Source organism: Schistocerca gregaria, chromosome 1 (genome assembly GCF_023897955.1).
Source record: "Schistocerca gregaria isolate iqSchGreg1 chromosome 1, iqSchGreg1.2, whole genome shotgun sequence".
Taxonomy (NCBI): Eukaryota; Metazoa; Arthropoda; class Insecta; order Orthoptera; family Acrididae; genus Schistocerca; species Schistocerca gregaria.
In genome coordinates this window covers 829,735,755-829,758,476 of record NC_064920.1, presented here as the reverse complement: position 1 = coordinate 829,758,476, position 22,722 = coordinate 829,735,755, and the positions used below count along the sequence as shown (strand labels likewise).

Below are 22,722 nucleotides of genomic sequence, written 5' to 3'. Positions count from 1 at the left end.
AATGGGGAAGGAGTAAATAGCCAGAGATGTGGAGAGGAAGAAAAAGGCAGAGAGATGGTGGAAGGAAGAGGTGATCAGAGTGAGTGGAAGGAGATGGTCAGATGTGGGGAGGAGAAGATGTATCAAGAGAGGGGGAGGAGGAGATGTGTGCAATATATGTATCAAAAATGTGTGTGGGTGAAACTGTAGGGAAAAATTAAGTGTATATGCATACACATTTTAAAACATTTTAAAAAAATGTATGTAGACGACCAAACTTGGTAAAAATATGCCTGACTGTGAGACAACAATTGCTGTGAGGGTAAGAAACCTAACTGTCATAGTTCAGGTGATATGATGTCAAAAACAGTGAGATGTATGAAAACTGCCACATCGTGTATGATGTTTAAGTATATTACTTATTTGCTACTAAATACAATCATAACAGATTTTGCAGCACTATCCACACATGCCACTGAATGTACCTACAAAATTACATAGTTCTGTGACTCATAGAACAGAAGAAATGACATTATAAACACTGAGATGTACGAAAAACTGCTGCATCATGCATGACATTTAAATTTATTACTTCTTTGCTATTAACTCTGTTCACAACATTTTTCATAGACAGAATCCACACATGCTGCTGAAGGTACCTACACAAATATATCTCTGTATGTCACAGAGTTAAAATGATATGATATCATAAACACTGAGAGGTGTGAAAGAATGCCATATCACACATTAAGTTTTAATACACTTATTCTGTACTAATAACACATTTCTACAGTAGGATACAATATTCCGGTGTTATTCTGATGACAATGCACTGAGGCAACCACAGTCATTACTAAACACATGAGATTAAATCGCAATTGTGAATAATGATTACCATCAGCTGTAGACTGGAAAGATGACAATGAAAGTTTGGGCTGGACCAGGACTTGAACCCAGATTTCCTGCTTGCGAGCATTTGCCTTACCATTTGGCTATCCATGCATGACTAACGGCCAGATCCAAACTGCCATATATCAGCAACCATACATCTATGATCTGTACTCGCACGTCTATTATGTGTATTCTTGTACAGATCAGACATTGGGGTTGAAAGTTGCATGCCCGGTATCGGCAACTAAATATGATATTCCATTCTAAACCTTATGGTAGTCATTATTCACAACTGCGAATTCACCTCGTTTGTTTAGTAACAGCTGTGGTTGCCACAGTGCATCATCTTCAGAATAACACTGGCACTGGAATATCGTATTTATCTGCTGATACCAGGTATCTGATTTTTAAGCCCAATGTCTGATGTGTGTGGGAATACACATAATGGATGTGCGAGCACAGATAGTAGACATATAGTTGACAACATTTGGAAGTTTGGGTCTGACCATGAGTCATGCATGGATAACCCAATGGTAAGCGAGAAATCCGGGTTCGAGTCACAGCCCGGCACAAATTTTCAATGTCGTCATGCCATTCTGCAGCTGATGGTAGTCATTATTCACAATTGCAAATTCATCTCATGTGCTTCTATAGTAGTGTCAGATTAAGAAAATACCTAGCATCTGGCAATGGTGTGCCAGCTTTGAACTGTGTAGTGCAAATTGCTGTAGGGGATAACAATAGCCATTTATTGAGCTATGAAGACATAGAGACATTCACAAAATCACATTATAGACAAGCACAGCTGTTGTACTTATACATTTGTACATTATACAAATTTCTTTGACCAGCTGTTTCATAACTTCAAATGTGTTTTCATGAATACATGGAAATGAAATTTTTTTCAATATTACAATACAAACGCAGTTCATTTTTTCTATTTGCTTCTAACAGAAACTGGCAACATGAATAACCAGGCAATGCAGGTTATGCATGTATGTATGTCTGGGATCACTTCCCTGGATCAATTTCAACCAAATTTGTCGCAAAAGAACAAACTTCACAAGTATTAGGACTTCGGTTTTTATAACCTCCTAGCTCTAATACAAACAGATATATGAGCAAAAATATGTTTTTTCAGCTCTTTCTGTATAGGATGCCATGTGGAACAGGTTTCTTGTTGGGAATAATATTAGCCTGCCTTATCGATCTGCTTTGAGGGGTAGCCTACATGTTAAGAGCAAGAAATGATTTTCCAGTCCCCAATGTGTAGGGTGCCATGCATGACAGGCATGTGGAGATGGTGTAACATCCGCCTGCTTTTATCTACCTGCTTTAGATGGTAGGCTATATACGAGCAAAAAACAGTTTACTAGCTCTTGACATGTATGCTGCCCTGTATGGCCAGGTGAGTTGTGTAGGAGTAGTATCACCCTGCTTTATTGATTTGTTTTGCAGGGGCCACATGTGCAGATGGGCTTGTCTGAACAGTGAGATGGGCAAAGAAGATGGCTAGTGAGAGTAGGCAGAGGATGAAGTGGACAAAAAGGCAGGCGAAGATGGTGAAACAGAGGTGATGGATGGAGAGAGGGGGTGGAAGGGATAGGCAGAGTAAGAGGGGGAGGATGAGATGGATGGAAAGTGTGAAGAAGACAGACAGAGAGATAGAAGAGGTGGCGTGTTGTGCGGGTAGTAATAGCATGTCTTGCAATGGCTACACCTGTGGAGAAAGGGGTGAGAGTGGAGACAGACATTGAGAATGGGGGGAGGATGTTCTGGGCAGAATAATAAAGGAGGAGGACAAGAAATTCACAGATACCGTGGGGAGGAGGTGATGGAAAGACAGGGGAAGAAGGATAAGAAGGAATTTACTGACAAAGAGGGAAGGAGGTGATGGACAGAGACAGGGAAAGGGGATGTACAGAGATAGTGGGGAAGAAGAGCTTGGCAGAGAGGCGAGTGAGGATGAGGTGAGCAGAGAGAGAGGCAGAGAGAGAGAGAGAGAGAGAGAGAGAGAGAGAGAGAGAGAGAGAGAGAGGAAGGGGGGGGGCAAGAAATAGGGGATGGAGAAGATAGACAGAGAAAGGGGCAGGAGGGGTGATGCAGGTGACAGGTGGATGGCTGGAGATGGGTCCTGTGCAGGTGTAATAGGAAATGGGGAGAATTAGGTGGACAGACATAAGGAGAGTATGATATGGACAGAGGGAGAAAGGAGTAAGATATGTTAGGAGAGAGCTGGCTGAGGACATGGACAAAGAGAATAGGGAGGAGGAGGTGGAGACACAGACAGAGTGTGGAGGAGGAGAAGGACAGATAGAGGTTGGAGGATGAACTGCACAGACAGTCAGGGTAAAAAGTGGTTGGTACAGTGAGGGGGCAGTAGGAGATATTTGCTCTGTATGTGAAAATGCATACTCAAGTGAAACCACAGATAAATGTTTAGTGTATATGTATAATTGAGGGACGTTCAATAAGTAATGCAACATTTTTTTCTCGGCCAATGTCAGTTAAAAAAAAAATGCAGACTGTAGTGTGGAACATTGTGGAATATTCTTGCTTCAGTCCCTATACTTTCATGAAGTTCTGATAGGTGGAGGTGCTATACATAGCATTCAGAATGGTGCCTACAATGTAGATGTGTTCCAAGCAGAGAGCTATCATTGATTTTCTTTTGGCAGAAAACCAGAAAATTGCAGATATTCATAGGTGCTTGCAGAATGTCTATGGAGATCTGGCAGTGAGCAAGAGCACAGTGAGTCATTTGGCAAGGCATCTGTCATCACTGCAAGAAGATCACGAAAACCTGTCTGATCTCCCACGTGCTGGCCGACTACTCTCAACTGTATCTCTTGCAATGTTGGAACATACAAACATTCTCATTTAAGGTGAACAATGGATCACAATCAGTCACCTTGCTGCACGACTGGATGTGTCTGTTGGTAGTGCTGACACACTAGTCTACCCATTAGTGTGTGTTCTTGCTGGGTTCCTTGTTGCCTAACGGTCTTCTATTAGGCAACAAAGAGCAATGAAGGACCATTTTTGCGGTTGTGACAATTTTTTGTTGATCATCGTCACAGTTGATGAAACGAGGCTTCATTACTTCAAAGTTGAAACTAAATGGCAATCAACTGAGTGGCACAACACTATCTCTCCTCTGAAGAAAAAGTTCAAAGCCACCCCCTTAGCTGGTAAAGTCATTGGGATGATCATTTTTTTTGTCTCCTTCATGGTGCAATGATCAACTCAGAAATATACAGTGCTACCCTCAGCAAACTGAGGAAATGACATTAGTGTGTACATCATCAAAAAAAATTAAAATGAATTTCTCCTTATCTGTGACAAAACAAGGCCTCACGAAAATCTGTGCACCTGTGAGGAGCTTGCAAAGCTAAATTTGACTGTTTTTCGTCTTCTGCCCTAAACATTTTATTAAAAATACTTTGGGTCCACCTGTACACAGCAAAATAATAGCCCCTGATGTGAAGGTTGCTCAGCACAACAGGCATTTTGTGTTGGAGTAGTGTCAGCCTGCTTTGCTAGGCAGCACACACATCATGAACAAAAAGGGTTTCCAAGCCCTAGTCATATAGACTGTGGTGAATGAGAGCTGCTTCCAACCTATGCAGAGTATTGGGGTACTAAAAGCACTAACACACAGGGCATGCATCATCGCACAAACAAAGAGTCTCCTCCGGGAACAAGGACACCTCAGAAATATGTTCTGAAAAAAATGTTTAGACAGATTGGCAGTTTAGGGAGTCTCTGTGCTCCTCCACTACAGTTCAACCTGCCGGGCACACAAAGGCACTGTACACCAGTGAGCTATTTGGAAAAATTGGGTACATACTAAAAGAGCACCAAGAAAAAAACTTCCACCCACCCAATAAAACACAAGCACTATTGTGGTGAGCATCAATGATGACCTTGGTTCACAGAAGGCTAGTGTATACCAGATTTGATGCCAGTGTGGCTAGGCATATATATTGGATAAACAGTGCCCACCATCGGAGATTGCTGCCAAGTCACACTCTATAGATAATCCACCAACCTGCTTTGGTACACTTGGTAATCAGTTACCAAGTTACTTCTTCCCTTGGTCACTATAACAGGCTGACAACTGTTGGTAACAGAAAGGATAATTCCAGTGATGAGGCCACATAGTATTTTATGTTGGTAACCATTTACTTTTACTTCCACTTGCGACAGTCACAAACAATGGCCAGTTAATGCTTCAAAATTCTCTTTTGTATTCATGTAAGGGAGAACTACACATTGCACTTTGTTAAAGTTCTTGTTATCACATTTTTGTGCTGTAAGCACACTCTGGATGAGATAGTTAACAATATGTCAGCGTGCAAATGGAAATCAAGTTAAATATCACAAACACAGTCACAATATTGATTGGCATGATAATTTCATCAAGTATAACCCATAAATTTTTAGACTGGACAAAAAACATAATAATAAAATATTATTGTATAATGAAAAAATGTTGGCACTGGACCAGCTTTGGCAAACATTCCTGTACAGGTTGAATTAATTATTGCATCTGTAATTTCTGGTCACAGTCTCTTCGTTTCATGTCTGAAGACAGATTCTAACATGAACTAACATACGATAATGCATTTTGGAGGAGGGTTGGTTGTTTAAAGAAAGGAGTAAGAATATGATGTGATTTCTGAAATTACTTAATGTTTTGCAAATTGGCCCGGTTAGATTTTCCTATTTTATATGGACTGTTCCCCGGTTCATGAAAACATTGAAAGTTGGTAACCTGTAATAGTATGCGGAATGTTATTACACTTCCAAGTGAGAAATCCCCTACTTACAAGTTTGTATCCATCCTGAAAATAATCTCTTATAATTATAAGTTATTCAGAATCTTAATTAGAGTCTCAATTAATTAGTGAGGGGTATAATATAAATCAGAAAAAAATATATTAACAAAATTACAGTATTAAACTCAGAATCTTGTAAGTATTAAGACAAAATAGGCAGTCAAAATTATGAATGCTCAGAACCAGTTATCTCAGAAGTTAATTATTTCAAGTAATTTAAAGTATGTTTTGAATAGGAGTGAGACATCTTCTTTTGACTGAATGATACCAGCAGTTTGTATACTGTGTATTAGCTGAAAATGATATGCTATTACTTACTATAGGAGAAATTTCAGTTAGCCATATCTGTTAATTAACTGAGATTATAGTAAAATTAATTGTTTCGCTGGAATGAAGAAGATAAATATAACCAACTGATCTATAAATTTAAATAGAATTTTCATAAATAACAATCTGACATGTTTTTATTCATTTTACATATTATTTGTGCAACTGCATTAGATACATAATGAAAAAAAAAAAAAAACAAAAAAAATGTTAGTTACTCATGGGCATAGAAAGTATAACAGATGGAGGAGCTACTGACTATGTTTCAACTCAACAATGAATCCTAACAACTCAGCAGTCTCAGATCACTGTTTGTCTGAGACTCATGTGAATGAATATGAACATATGAAGATTTCAGCACATACTTCCAAATACTGTGAAAATGTTATCAGAGAGGCCATCAAAGTACACACCAGGTACAATATCATCAACAAGGACTGTGGCTATTATCTGAACAAAGCTTGGGAATGAGCACTGGATGTAATTGAGGACACACTCAGTAAACACAATGTTTTCTGGTGACTGGGGTGGATGGAGTAACTACACCTGTGCTACCACAAACAGGGTGCCCTGCAGGTATCACCAGTCACAGACACTGATGCAAGTAGTTCCTCATCCAACAATATGCTCCCTCCAGCATTGACCACTTACAGAGTTGCTTGAGGGGAGGGGATATACGTTGGTTGTGTTCACCCAAGGAGGTCAGTTCACCAGCACACCAGACAATGGTTAGCGTCTTATTACCAAAACATCATTGGGCACTATGATCTCACAGTACAACTGTGAACAGTTCAATCACTTGAAAGGTCACATACTTTCTTTTGGAAAAATGTCAAGTTTTCAAAAAAGTTGTGAGATTTATTCCACTATTCTCCCTTTAATTACTCATCCATGACATCCACCATCTGGTCCAAATGCAGAAACCGAAATAAATGCTAATCTCCCATCATGAAGAACAATATTCAGTTCATGACAAGTCTGGGGAACTTCCAGTCCAAGGGATGGTGGACCTATCTCCCCAGGCTTAGATTACATAAGCAGAGAGGGTATATATTGAAATGGGATATCACATCTTAGAGGTTTTACAAAATTTAGGAAATAGTCCTTACCTTATAAGGTCTCATAGATTTGTTACCAAGTGACAGATTTTGGATATGGTAGGACAATAGCAGTTCCATTCCTCCCCCCCTCCACCCCATTATTATTGATGTGGGGGCTGAATAATCCACACTTGTAACTGCAGAAGAAATGATGACAATGTGCATCATGAAAATATTTGGAGTCTGTGCCTCACAAGTCCTTTATCTTTATTGTCAGATGATGTTGCCTAAGTATATACTGAATTCTGTGTTCTATGGCTCTGTATTTCATATTGAAAAGACTCTTGTGTAATAACCTATTGTTCATTTACAGTTGTCTATTAGGTCAGTGTGAAACCTGATTGAGCAGTTCTCCTCCTTAACAGTGTAGCAGTGATACTATATCACTATATATTTTCCACTTTTAATGTTTAGAGAAGCAGTCTGAATTAATTGTTCATTAGCATCTTTATTTAATTTAAAAATAAATCATGTCAGGGTCATGAAACTTACGGCCTTACATATCACTCCAGTAGAGTGACAATGTAACTTGTATTATGAGGGTTGAATGAAAAGTAATGCCTCCATCCTTGGTAATTGGGTTTAGATGGGAATATATTAATAAATCAAATGCAGAGATAATCCTTAGAATGTGATCTTCAATTACCAATATTCACTTTTCCACATAATCACCAGCCAATTTGATACATTTCTTCCAATGATGAATAAGTTTTCTGAAGCCATCACAGAAGAAGTTGACACACTGTTTCTGCAACCACAGTCTCACAGTTCTCTCAGCATCTTCATCAAAAGCAAAATTACGTCCCCACAGATCGTCTTTCATTATCAGGAACAGATGAAAATCAGATGGTGCTAAATCAGGGCTATATGGAGGATGCCATACCGTGTGCTATTCAGTCTCTGAAGTTCTGCTGTGGTGGCAAGTGAAGTGTGTGGTTTGGCATTGTCATGCTGCAGGGAAACATTTCCCTTTTCCTTTCAGACCCTTGTTTGCCAACGTTTCAGAGTTTGCAGCATTTTGATGTGATGCTCTCTGAATTTATTGTTGTTCCACGATCAAGAAAATCAACGTGGATAACACCATCTGTGTCCCAGGACACTGTGGCGAAGATTTTTACAACTGAGGGCTGTGTCTTGAATTTCTTTTCTAGGGCGAGTCTTTGTGTCGATATTCCGTAGACTGATGTTTCGTCTCTGCGTCATAATGGCTTACCCACGTTTTGTCTCCTGGCACAATTGAATGGAGAAAGGCGTCACCTTCATTCTCGTAAAGTGAAAGAGGTACCTGGTAAATTTCAAGTCTGTGCACTTTCATTTGAGGAGTCAGCATCTGGGGTATCCATCATGCACAGATCTTCTGATAGCCAAGCAAGGAAATAATGTGACCCACATGTTCTTGTGAAATACCGATTGTGCTTGCAGCTTCTTTCTCAGTGATATGATGATCATCCTGACTCAATTTGTCAACATTTTGCTTGTGAAACTTGGTGGTTGCAGCCACAGGACATCCAGCTCTTTGCTTGCCACACAGGTCAGATGTAGCCACCTCAACATCTTTAAACTTACTCACCCAATGACGTACAGTACCCACATCAGCACAATCACCATAAACTGCTTTCATTCTCTGATGAATCTCCTTTGGGGTGACAACTTCTGCTGTGAAGAATTCAATGACTGCATGTTGCTTAAATAACATTGACCAACTGTCTGTACAGGGTTCCATATTTTACACTGTAACAACACAATTTTGAATGCTAAGGCTTCCCCCAATTGGAGCTGTAGAGAAGAGGCTACAGAACAAGCCAGTTGTTGTTGTTTTCTTCAGTCCTGAGACTGGTTTGATGCAGCTCTCCATGCTACTCTATCCTGTGCAAGCTTCTTCATCTCCCAGTACTTACTGGAACCTACATCCTTCTGAATCTGCTTAGTGTAGTCATCTCTTGATCTCCCTCTACCATTTTTACCCTCCATGCTGCCCTCCAATGCTAAATTTGTGATCCCTTGATGCCTCAAACATGTTCTACCAACCAGTCCCTTCTTTTTGTCAAGTTGTGCCACAGTCTCCTCTTCTCCCCATTTCTAATCAATACCTCCTCATTAGTTATGTGATCTACCCATCTAATCTTCAGCATTCTTCTGTAGCACCACATTTCGAAAGCTTCTATTCTCTTCTTGTCCAAACTATTTATTGTCCATGTTTCACTTCCATACATGGCTACACTCCATATAAATACTTTCAGAAACGACTTCCTGACACTTAAATCTATACTCGAATGTTAACAAATTTCTCTTCTTCAGAAACGCTTTCCTTGCCATTGCCAGTCCACATTTTATATCCTCTCTACTTCAACCATCATCAGATATTTTACTTCCTAAATAGCAAAACTCCTTTACTACTTTAAGTGTCTCATTTCCTAATCTAATTCTCTCAGCATCACCCGATTTAATTTGACTACATTCCATTATCCTAGTTTTGCTTTTGTTGATGGTCATCTTATATCCTCCTTTCAAGACGCTGTCCATTCCGTTCAACTGCTCTTCCAGGTCCTTTGCTGTCTCTGACAGAATTACAATGTCATCGGAGAACCTCAAAGTTTTTACTTCTTCTCCATGAATTTTAATACCTACTCTGATTTTTTCTTTTGTTTCCTTTACTGCTTGCTCAATATACAGACTGAATAACATCGGGGAGAGGCTACAACCCTGTCTCACTCCTTTCCCAACCACTGCTTCCCTTTCATGCCCCTCGACTCTTATGACTGCCATCTGGTTTCTGTACAAATTGTAAATAGCCTTTCACTCCCTGTATTTTACCCCTGCCACCTTTAGAATTTGAAAGAGAGTATTCCAGTCAACATTGTCAAAAGCTTTCTCTAAGTCTACAAAAGCTAGAAACGTAGGTTTGCCTTTTCTTAATCTTTCTTCTAAGGTAAGTCGTAAGGTCAGTATTGCCTCACGTGTTCCAACATTTCTACGGAATCCAAACTGATCCTCCCAGAGGTCCGCATCTACCAGTTTTTCCATTCGTCTGTAAAGAATTCGCATTAGTATTTTGCAGCTGTGACTTATTAAACTGATAGTTCGGTAATTTTCACATCTGTCAGCACCTGCTTTCTTTGGGATTGGAATTATTATATTCTTCTTGAGGTCTGAGGATATTTCGCCTGTCTCATACATCTTGCTCACCAGCTGGTAGAGTTTTGTCATGACTGGCTCTCCCAAGGCTGTCAGTAGTTCTAATGGAATGTTGTCTACTCCGGGGGCCTCGTTTCGACTCAGGTCTTTTAGTGCTCTGTCAAACTCTTCACGCAGTATTGTATCTCCCATTTTGTCTTCATCTACATCCTCTTCTATTTCCATAATATTGTCCTCAAGTACATCACCCTTGTATAAACCTTCTATATACTCCTTCCACTGTTCTGCCTTCCGTTCTTTGCTTAGAACTGGGTTGCCGTCTGAGCTCTTGATATTCATACACGTGGTTCTCTTCTCTCCAAAGGTCTCTCTAATTTTCCTGTAGGCAGTATCTATCTTACCTCTAGTGAGATAAGCTTCTACATCCTTACATTTGTCCTCTAGCCATCCCTGCTTAGCCATTTTGCACTTCCTGTCGATCTCATTTTTGAGACGTTTGTATACCTTTTTGCCTGCTTCATTTACTGCATTTTTATATTTTCTGCTTTCATCAATTAAATTCAATATTTCTTCTGTTACCCAAGGATTTCTAGCAACCCTCGTCTTTTTACCTACTGTATCCTCTGCTGCCTTCACTATTTCATCCCTCAGAGCTACCCATTCTTCTTCTACTGTATTTCTTTCCCCTATTCCTGTCAATTGTTCTCTTATGCTCTCCCTGAAACTCTGTACAACCTCTGGTTCTTTTAGTTTATCCAGGTCCGATCTCCTTAATTTCCCACATTTTTGCAGTTTCTTCAGTTTTAATCTACAATAGATTGTGGTCAGTCCACATCTGCCCCTGGAAATGTCTTACAACTTAAAACCTGGTTCCTAAATCTCTTACCATTATATAATCTATCTGATACCTTTTAGTATCTCCAGGGTTCTTCCATGTATACAACCTTCTTTCATGATTCTTAAACCAAGTGTTAGCTATGATTAAGTTGTGCTCTGTGCAAAATTCTACTAGGCAGCTTCCTCTTTCATTTCTTACCCCGAATCCATATTCACCTACTATGTTTCCTTCTCTCCCTTTTCCTACACTCGAATTCCAGTCACCCATTACTATTAAATTTTCTGCTCCCTTCACTATCTGAATAATTTCTTTTATTTTATCGTACATTTCTTCAATTTCTTCGTCATCTGCAGAGCTAGTTGGCATATAAACTTGTACTACTGTAGTAGGCGTGGGCTTCGTATCTATCTTGGCCACAATAATGCGTTCACTATGCTGTTTGTAGTAGCTTACTCACATTCCTATTTTCCTATTCATTATTAAACCTACTCCTGCATTACCCCTATTTGATTTTGTGTTTATAACCCTGTAGTCACCTGACCAGAAGTCTTGTTCCTCCTGCCACTGAACTTCACTAATTCCCACTATATCTAACTTTAACTTATCCATTTCCCGTTTTAAATTTTATAACCTACCTGCCCGATTAAGGGATCTGACATTCCACGCTCCGATCTGTAGAACGCCAGTTTTCTTTCTACTGATAACGACATCCTCTTGAGTAGTCCCCGCCCGCAGATCCGAATGGGGGACCATTTTACCTCCGGAATATTTTACCTAAGAGGACGCCATCATCATTTAATCATACAGTAAAGCTGCATGGCCTCGGGAACAATTACGGCTGTAGTTTCCCCTTGCTTTCAGCTGTTCGCAGTACCAGCACAGCAAGGCCATTTTGGTTAATGTTGCAAGGCAAGATCAGTCAATCATCCAGACTGTTGCCCCTGCAACTACTGAAAAGGCTGCTGCGCCTCTTCAGGAACCACACGTTTGTCTGGCCTCTCAACAGATACCCCTCCGTTGTGGTTGCACCTACGGTACAGCCATCTGTATCGCTGAGGCACGCAAGCCTCCCCACCAACGGCAAGGTCCATGGTTCATGGGTGGAACAAGCCAGTACCTGCTGCATACCAATGCTGCCAACTGCTGAAGAGTTAAGAAGGTGGAGGCATTTCTTTTCAGTCAACCCTTGTATAATGATAAAGAAATATAATTAAAAGGAATAATTAGAGGAATGGATGGTAGTTATCCTTTCACTTGTAATGAAAAGAGAAATTAGTACACCGTATTATTATGCAATGTTCTGTGAGTATGAAATTGTGCTACTTTTCATGCACTTTACCTTGCATCATTTCTTTTTTTTTTGTGCCCATCACTAAGTATATTTGTCATCTTCTGAAAGCTTCTGCTTCTGTTAATTTTACAAAAATATGACCATGGACTTCTTTTCCTCCATTTCAATTATAGATGCAGGCAGCCAACTCCAGGGAACACCAGTGCCTCTCAAGATGATATAAAATATGAATGAATTCTTCTTAACTTGGTTCTATTTTACTTTAATAAAAATGCTTAATACTGTTATTAAGTCTTCTCTTATTCAGAAGTACATATGATACAAAACACTTTTAGCCAGTCACACTCTGAGCAATACATCTTAACCAAACTTCTACACACGAGAGAGTGAAACAAAATCATGTACAAAAAAGTGAGTGATGTTTTATTGCCATCTGCCTATGTTTTACTGTGCATTCATATCTAATGTCTTTGCTGATGCTTATAGTCAGTCTTTGATTCTTTCATTGTCACTGTATCATTTTTTAAGAAATTTTAACTTTCCCATATCCGACGGTCTTTCACCATGTATATACACAAACTCTATGTCTACGTACCTGATGTACATATGATGTTAATGAGTTTTGAGCAATTTAATGATTTAGCAATTATGAACAAGAAACTGTTTGGAGGTTTTATTATGTATTTTGTATGTGGCAGTTGGCATTAACACCACAAGATGAAGTACCTGTGTGGTTCTTTGTGCACACTCCATGTATTGTCTTCCCAGGTTGGACTAGCACACTAACCCCAGAGCAAATGCCCACAGTGTAACAGAATTGCAAGAGATCCAAGTGGAAAACAGAAGAAGATTATTCAAAACTGATGTATGGATGTAAACAAACTGTCAAACTGACATATACCCTCTTACATGATGTTTCTCATGTTATGAAGTTCTAGAAAAAGTCATTGAATTAGAAAAATATAAAGGGATTGTTACAGAAGCATTTTAGTTCCAGTGTTACTTAAGACTGCCACCATGATGACTTCCAGCAGAGCTACATTGGCACACTCAAAAACATAAAGGCATTTCACATGCAGAAATATAAATTTATAAGAAGTTGTCACACTCGGATCTGAGAACATATACAGGGTGCATCAAAAATGATCTACACACCTTTTGTTTACTTGCCACATATAGATACTGCTGTCATTCTTTCCAACTGTGAATAAGTACTTTCCATCTACTGTTATATACTTCTGCACCACCTGCAAAAGAAAGAAGAAAAATTACTTTTTAGTTCATTCTGTGCTACAGTACAAAGGAAAAAGTTGCCAGCTCAAATAATAATACATCAAAAACTCTGTATTCAAGTTCTATAATGTTGAAAAAATGTTGAGAACTAATACTCATTTCAAAACAGATCATGATTATAACTTTTTTGGAATTTTTTTAACATTCATTTGTTTGTACACTGTACTAAAATGTACACTGCAGAACACATCTTATTAGTCTTAAATAAGTTTTTGATTGCTTTACTAATGGCTTTCTTATTGTGCTAATGTGATGCATCCTACACTAGGTGACAAACATCAACAGAAAAAGTGCAGTTAGGTACGTAACAGATGTTTAAAAGCAGCTGTTTTTCTCTTTGAACTATAAGTTATTGATTTGCCATTACATCTATTTATAAATATGGAAATTTATAATTTCAAATCAAACAATGTAAAATCCAAGATGTAATGTAACAATATTATGAGAAGGAAAGTTGCTACTCACCGTATAGCAGAGATGCTGAGTCACAGATAGGCACAACAAAAAGACTCTCACAATTAAATCTTTTGGCCATTAAGGCTCTCGTCAACAATAGACAAATATACACACACGAACACATTCATGCAAATGCTACTCACACACATGACTGCAGTCTCAGCCAACTGAAACCACTTCTGAGTCTCATGATGTGGGGTGCACATCTACTACCTGCTAACAAGTAAAAAAACACATCTGGGAATAAGCATCACCAGTCATTTAAAATGGAATGACCATATAAAATTAATCATCGGTAAAGCAGATGCCAGACTGAGATTCATTGGAAGAATCCTATGGAAATGCAATCCGAAAACAAAGGAAGTAGGTTACAGTACACTTGTTTCCCCACTGCTTGAATACTGCTCACCGGTGTGGGATCTGTACCAGATTGGGTTCATAGAAGATATACAGAAGATCCAACAGAGAGCAGCGTGCTTCGTTACAGGATAATTTAGTAATTGTGAAAGCATTATGGAGATGATAGATAAACTCCAGTGGAAGACTCTGCAAGAGAGATGCTCAGAAGCTTGGTACGGGCTTTTGTTGAAGTTTCGAGAACATACCTTCACCGAGTAGTCAAGCAGTATATTGCTCCCTCCTACATATATCTCAGGAATAGGCCATGAGGATAAAACCAGAGAATTTAGAGCCCTCACAGAGGCATACTGACAATCTTTCTTTCCACAAACAATACTAGACTGGAATAGCAGGGAGAACCGATAGAGGTACTCAAAGTAACCTCTGCCACACACCGTCAGGTGGCTTGTGGAGTATGGATGTAGATGTAGATGTAGATGTAGATCAAGCAAGACTCATAATATTTGAAAATAAATACTTACTAAGTCTTCAGAATTATGTTTTTATATCAGATTGGAATTTATGTAACATTTGTATATTTATCATTACTCCTCTCATACTGTCCTATGACATTTACCTCAACCTCGTGTTCAGGCTGATGTTTCCTATGCATTCCTTGAGAAATACAGTTCCCTTCAGTTGTTTCCACTTTGTTGACAAACAAAAGAACCTATTTTAAGCTCCTAGGAATCAAAATGAATGATAATGTTGCAAAGCTTCTGCTCCTGACTGGTGTTTGAAAATAAAATAAACTCTATTAATGTTGATGACTCTACCCTGGCAGTGAACCTGTTGAACAGATAACTATTTAATGTTAATAGTTCATCTGTGTCAAAGGGATTTCTGTGCACCACTGCATTCTGTTGCAGATAATATTATTCATTGGAAACACCTGTAAACATTCCTAAATAATTATGATGTGGGGCTGATTTGAAATTACAGTAGCAGTGTTGTGAATTGCAGGACTACATCGACTTAACTGACTCATTTGAGTTAAATTCTATCAAGTCCCACACATGTTGTATTCACTTCAAATTAGACACTGTAAAAATATGTATATAATTTTATACTGACACAGTGACATAGCTATAAGGGCATCTTCCCTAAGAGAAAAGTGCTCCTCTTTCCAATTATTGACTCACTTCTGGTCCTCATACAACCAATGATAATAATACTAATTAGCATCAATGATACCATTTAGCATAATATGTATTTGAGTTTAATTAAAATAATAGTATACATATTTATATTTGTTCTAATAGCTAGGTCTTAATACTACTGCACACTGCTGCAGTGTGAAACATTCTGTTAGTTATGTAGCTTCCAAGAAGTAACCAAATATGATGTAATCAATTATGGTCAAAATGTCGAAAGTAAATGTGGGAACATTTGTGTAGTAGGCTAATTTACTGGCAATTAGCATGATTTATTCATCTGATATGATTATGGAATAAAATAGATGACTTTTCACAGGTTGAAGCTTCGCTGCACTGTGTCACATAGTGTAGAGAAGTTTCAACCTGTGATTTGGTCACTTATTTTATTCCGCAACTGCAACAAGTGAATAAGTCATTTTAATTGCCAGTAAGTTAGCCTATTACACAAATGTTCTCACATTTACTTTTGACAAAATTGGTTTATATAAGATATGTGTTTTGACGATGGCTTATGTTCTACCCAAGTCTAATGATTATTGATACTTGTAACACTTGTGAAAGGCCTAAGGCCAAAATATAGATTGCAGAATGAAAACTGTTGCACAGCCAAATAGCAGTTATGTCTTTCAAAAAGTTGTATGTGACTGTGGCTCTGGATCAAAGTAAAATCATTTTCAATTTGGCTTCTCTGATCCCTCACTGCTGTTTTACTCTCACCCACTCAATGTAATTTTTACCAATTGCTTAATTCTTGTTATTTCTTCAAATGACACCAATAATCCAGATTTACCATGCCTACTGTCAATTAATGTAATTTTAGTTTTAATTATAATTTTATTAATGCTGTAGATCATACATTGTGTGCTGAAAATCACATGATGATATAGGACAAGTCAAAAATGGAGATGAGATGATACATAGTAAAAATGATTATGGAAGTGATCTTATAATGATACAAGTGTTCATATCACACATGTGTAATGCCAAGAAATAGAAAAGTGCATAGGTGGATATTTTGTGAAACATAAGTTCACATTATTAAGGGAAAGAAACATATAAGCAAGTAACATGGAAATTCAAAAGTACAATATACATTTAAAAATCAATTACTAAAGTGAAACAGTAAAGGTGATACACCTCTGTATTGAGGTGTTCAGGTTTACATTCAAAGTACAGGAGAAGGACAGAACAAATTTTTATGTTTCAAGATATTCATCTATACTGTAACAACACTTTTGCAATAAGTATTTATTTATTTATTTATTTATTTTATTTATTTAGTCCTTCAAATCCTATATGTATAGAATATATACAAGGATATTGGACATGGTCAAGTATTTACAAGATAAAATACAGTTTGTATTGCAATGCTAAGGACTAGATATGCAGGTAATTTAGCACAGATTCTTAAATACAACAAACATCACAGGCAACATACAAAGTAGAATATTAATAATGCATCTTTATTTTTGTTGTTTGACTTTTATATATTCTGTCAGACTGTAAAAGCAATGATCAATTAAATATGCCTTTACTTCAGCCTTAAAACTACAGAGTTTACCTATTGATTTAATATGTTTAGGTAGATTATTGAAAATCTTTATCCCAGTATGTAGTGTGCCTTTTTGGCACAATGATGTTCTCACCTGTTTCACATGAAGGTCAGATTTTTGCCTTGTATTGTGTGCATGTATATATTCATTTTTTAATACAATATCTGGGTGTCTATCCAGGGCTGGCCTTATCCATCCAGGTGCCCCGGGCGAGTCGTCCAGTTGGCGCAGTGCTTTGCAACACGGTGTTTGACTGTTTTCTAGAAATTGTCTTAAGTGGTTAATGGCGTCATCTCATGATCATAACATGGTTTTTTCCATAGTAAATTTGAGTATTTTATTTTTATAAATGGAAACGAAATCCAAATAATCTGAAAGCCCGCTAAGACGCTCCATGTGAGTCTTGTGTAGCCTGTGACGTCAGTCCAGCATGCTGCTGTCGCTGCCGTAACAGTCAGTATAGCAGTGATATATTGTTTGGGCATTCACGTTTTGGGAAATTGTCTAAAAATATTGCGTAGTACTGCACTGTACATCTACAAAAACTCCAGAAAATTGTTTTTGCGTGTTCCAAACAAAGAAAAGATGCATAAAATGTGGTTGAAACAGGCTCGTATATCCCAAATATTTCTTTTCTTTTCTGAAGCACCCCTGTACTAAAGCGAACAAAACAAAACAAAAATTATTCAAATTGACCAAGCCATTTCTTTGTTTTGGTGAGACTAACACACAACAATTGATTTTTATATATAGGAGGTAATATGTATAACGAAAAAACACTAATTTTGAATTGGGTACCATATTTTTATTGAATTTAATATAACTGTAAGCCATAAACCTATATTTTCTGCCAGTCATCTGAACACAAAACATATTACGCCTAATGAAAAACAATTATAAACAACTAAAATTTTATTTTTCTCGCTTTTCTGTCGGCAAAGTCTCTGATCAGATTAGCAAAGTCCAGGTTTTCTGCAACTTCATTTTCAATGGACAGTGAGGCCAAACTGGTTAGCCTTGTTTGAGACATTGTAGACCGCAAGTACGTTTTTATCAACTTCAGTTTGGAAAAACTGCGTTCGGCACTTGCGACAGTCACTGGTATAGTTAGCAAAATACGTAATGTTATCCAGATGTTGGGATATGACTCTTGAAGATTATGCTTTTTTATGAAGTTTAAGGCTTCAATAGGCGTTGCCTGGCTGTCTTCGAGATAGTGTTGGAGGCCTAAAATTTCGTCATACGGCAAATTTCCATCAATATCTGACTTCATGTTGACAGTTAACTTTTCTTGTAATTTAGAACAGCATTGTATTAGTTCTTCTTTATTTTGATTTTTTTAAATGTCAAACAAGAAACTCCACGTCGCAGAAAATTCTTGCAACTGTTCAAATCTTTCTTTCATGGATATGTGCACAGTGTCCAACAGTGCACTGAAAAACTCTACTTGAAACTTCTTTTTTGGGTCAGTTATTTGATCATCAACAGCCTCTTCACCCGGCCTGCATTTAATACGTCTTAATCGCATTTGTGGTTTAAATAATGGCTGCGTATCAAGATCCGAAGCCAGTTCAGTTGCTGTTACAATAGCTTGTTCGAAACCTGTTTGTCTATATGTTTCCAAATAAGAGCAACATTTGTCAAGGATTCCCATAACCTCGACAAAGTTGATTGTGGGTGACTGACTTGCTTTACTCACAATGTTAATTTGAAACAGAACATCATACCATGTCACGAGAGAAACAATGAAACTGAAGTCTTTTAATTGTCCTCCTAGTGTCACTTCGTGTGACACTGCAGCATCGCTTTGTTCAGTAGCATCGGCCAAGGAAACCAAAGTGTCATGCATTTCGCATAATTGATAACGAACCGCTTTGATGCTATCAATTCGAGCTTCCCAGCGTGTGTCACTTACATTTTTCAGGGTGTATATCTTCAAATGGTTGGTCAAAATTTTCCATCTATTTACCGATCCAGCAAATAGATTAAACATTTTTTGTAACATTTCGAACAGTGTCACGGATTTTACTGATGATTTTGCCGCATCACACAATACCAAATTATAACTATGGCATCCACATGGCACAAAAGAAGCTAGTGGATTTAACTTCTTAATTCTGTTCTGGACGCCTTTATTTTTCCCCTTCATGTTCGCGCTGTTATCGTAGCCCTGTCCTCTGCAGTCATTAATGTTAAGGTCAAGATCACTCATTGTTTTTAAAATGCTTTCTGTGAGACCTTCACCGGTTGTATCATCTATTTGCAGAAATGAGATGAAATGTTCTTTTACACTTACACCATCCTCTGTTATGTTGGCGCATCTTAAAGTTATCGAAAGTTGTTCTTTGTGGCTTATATCTGGAGTACAGTCAGCTATGATTGCATAATACTTTGAACCCTTTATGCGGGATACGATTGAAGACATAACGTGTGATGCCTTGAGTTCTATTAATTCATTTTGTATATTTTTGCCGCAATAATGGTCAGCCAAATCACCATTCAATGCCAGTCTGACGTGCTCTTCCATGATTGGATCAAACTTTGCCAACAACTGTACAAGACCTAAGAATTTTCCATTATTTGGGGTAAATAATTTATCTGATAACCCTCTGAATGCCATATTATTTTCAGCCAAATACAAAGTAATGTGCATCAATCTTTGAAGCACATTGCTCCATCGTAAACTTTCTTTAGAAATTAGCTTTTTTTCTTCCTTGTCAATAGTTAATCCAGCTTTAAACCTAATTTCAGCTTCAGTCCATTGAGTAAATGCTTTTTTGTGGTTAGGACTACTTTCATGCAGTTTCAGAGCTTCACTTAAATGTTTACAATTTCTGAAACCCACAGTGGTAGTCAAATTAGTAATTGACTTTAAATCAAACAGTCGACAACGAAAGCAATAGACACTGTCATTTGATACAGAATAAACTAGCCACCGTCGTCTGATAGTTTCTTCGTTTGATAGTTTTCTTGTATAATGAGCTGAAGAGAAATGACGCCCATTTTCAACTTTTGGAAAGTTATTTAGACATACTTGTGAGGGTCCACATGTTATAATGCGATCTATATCTCTAGCATTAAGTACTTTTGGCCACCCGTACCTACATCAGAAACATTGTATTCTTTTATTGCAAGAACGTTGATACTTTCATCGACCACAGATGTCATGTGTTGATTTTGACTTGGAGAAATATCAGAGGATTCATGCAAAGACGTACTGCGCTGGTAAATTGGATCACCTTCAATAGGTGATTGTATATTTTTTGTGTATAATTGTTCACAGTCTGAAGAAATATTTGCTGATACATGGACTTTTGATTCAATATCTGAAGTATTTGCCTTAGAACTTCCTTTAAGGTACTTATAAATATTCATGTGCTTTCTAGTTTCTTCAAGAACTTTTTCTTTTTCAGCTTTTCTTTTCAATTTTCTGAACCAGAAAGCTTTTTTTTAATCATTTCCTTCTCTTCTGGCATGATTTAATAATTTGACAAATTATTGCTTGGACACTGCTCTATTTCACGACCACAATATTCGATCTATGACAAATAAAGAAATTCACCTATCAGTAGACGTAACTAGAAAAAAACCTGAACTGAAAGATAAAAATGTTTTTCGAACTTACCAGAAAATTAAAATGTTGACATAGTCACGACACTCGTTTCACTCACAATTATTCAGCCACAAAAACATGACTGCTGCCTCCGACTCTTACTGACAATTACTGACATGGGGGTGCAAATCATAGTGCTGCCAACATATGCAGTCTAACAAACATTGTGTGGCGCTGTATTATTTCAGTACGTTAGGGGAGAATTCTCTATGAATGCAATGCACGCATTGCATGATCTATTAATTAATGTACATGAGTCATTAAGTCACAAATATTCGATATAAATACATTCGTATTAATTAAATCATAATGTAATGTATATTTCACAGTCTGTATTTTCTTTTATTTGGAGCGACCGGTAGTCTCTGTTGTGAACGAAAGATGGTGCGGCTGCATGGGCTCTTCCTTGTTGCAGTTCTTGAAACAAATAAGAGAGGCGCTTTGGTAGAGCCCATGCTAGCCCACGTCAAACATGGATGGTTGCAGGCAATACGAAGATTGCATTCAGCATGATTTCTCTTCTGCTACCCCGAATTCAGCGCGCATTCGTGAGATTAGCGACGTATGTTGAATGAGACTGAATAATATTTTAGTTTCGCGAAATGGGTGATTGTAAATTGTAATTTTTTTTTTTTTTTTTTACATGCGTTTAGTACGTGGCGCCCCTTGGGCCCCGGCACCCTGGGCGACCGCCCGGGTCGCCCCACCCTAAAGCCGGCGCTGTGTCTATCGATATATTGTTGGATGAAAACTGATGTTTTGTAGATAAACTGCAAGGAAGAGGAAGAACTGATGTTTTTTGAATATGGGTCTGCATGATTATTATTATTGTGTTTCACATAACATTGGCCTGATGAGGGCAAGTTACATATTGTGTCACTACCTAATTTTGTGCTAGGTGGCCATTTCTCTAGAAAAATTCTTAAGCATGGTGGCAGTAAATATAACCTTTTTCTGTACAGTTTGTAAATATAAAATTTCTTCTGGAAATAATGAATAAAAAAGATGTACTGATATCAGGAGTTGAAGCAGTGGACACTAAACTAGCCATTATTTGTTTATACAGAGCTCCAACTCGGAACATAAATACTTTCCTAAAAAGTTTAGAATAATCACTTAACAAGCTAACACAAAGAAACAAGAGTTATTCTATGTGGTGATTTTAATACTGAATTTGCAATGGATGCCAAAGAAAAGAATGAATCACTGAATCTCTTGAAACACTTAACATGATATCTACTGTAGAAACAGCAACTCAAATCACAAAGACTTAATCTACTATCATTGATCATATATTTGTAAATGTAGAAATGAACTATAAAATAGAAACACTTAACACGGGCTTTGGGAACCACGCATCTCAAGAACTTCTCTGAGTACAGAAACAGAGCTGCAATTTGAACACTGCCTAACTACCACCAGTAGAAAATACGGTAGTGAAAATATAAATCATTTTCTTCATTACTTGAGCAAAGAAAAGCAACAAAAACTGGAAAGAGATTTATAACTACAAACACACAAATGGAAAATATAACAACTTTATCAGTAATTTTTCCTACTATTTGGAACTGTGCTTCCCTCCAACGCAGAGGAAAATATACACATTGAAAACAAAAAATAAATGGATCACTTCTGGGATTATAGTATCCTCAAACAAAAAAAGATTATTACATTATTGTCAAAACAACTCACATCACCTGAATTTGATACTCATTACTAAACCTATAAAAAGGTCTTCAAAGATGTTGTCATAAAAGCAAAAATAATGGCAAATGACCCATACATAAAAAATTCCACCGATAAGATGAAAGCCATATGGAATATTGTAAGGAAGGAAACTGCAGCAGAA

The 22,722-nt window shown here is 37.7% G+C and overlaps 1 protein-coding gene across 1 annotated transcript in view; it reads right to left on the bottom strand.

Annotated features, from left to right (window-relative positions):
* LOC126271938 (cilia- and flagella-associated protein 251-like) overlaps positions 1-22,722 on the bottom strand; it is a 681,069-nt gene that overhangs the window by 186,163 nt on the left and 472,184 nt on the right. The window contains exon 18 of the mRNA XM_049974362.1: positions 13,558-13,649. Coding sequence (XP_049830319.1) covers positions 13,558-13,649 — 92 coding nt within the window. The remainder of the gene's footprint in view (positions 1-13,557; positions 13,650-22,722) is intronic.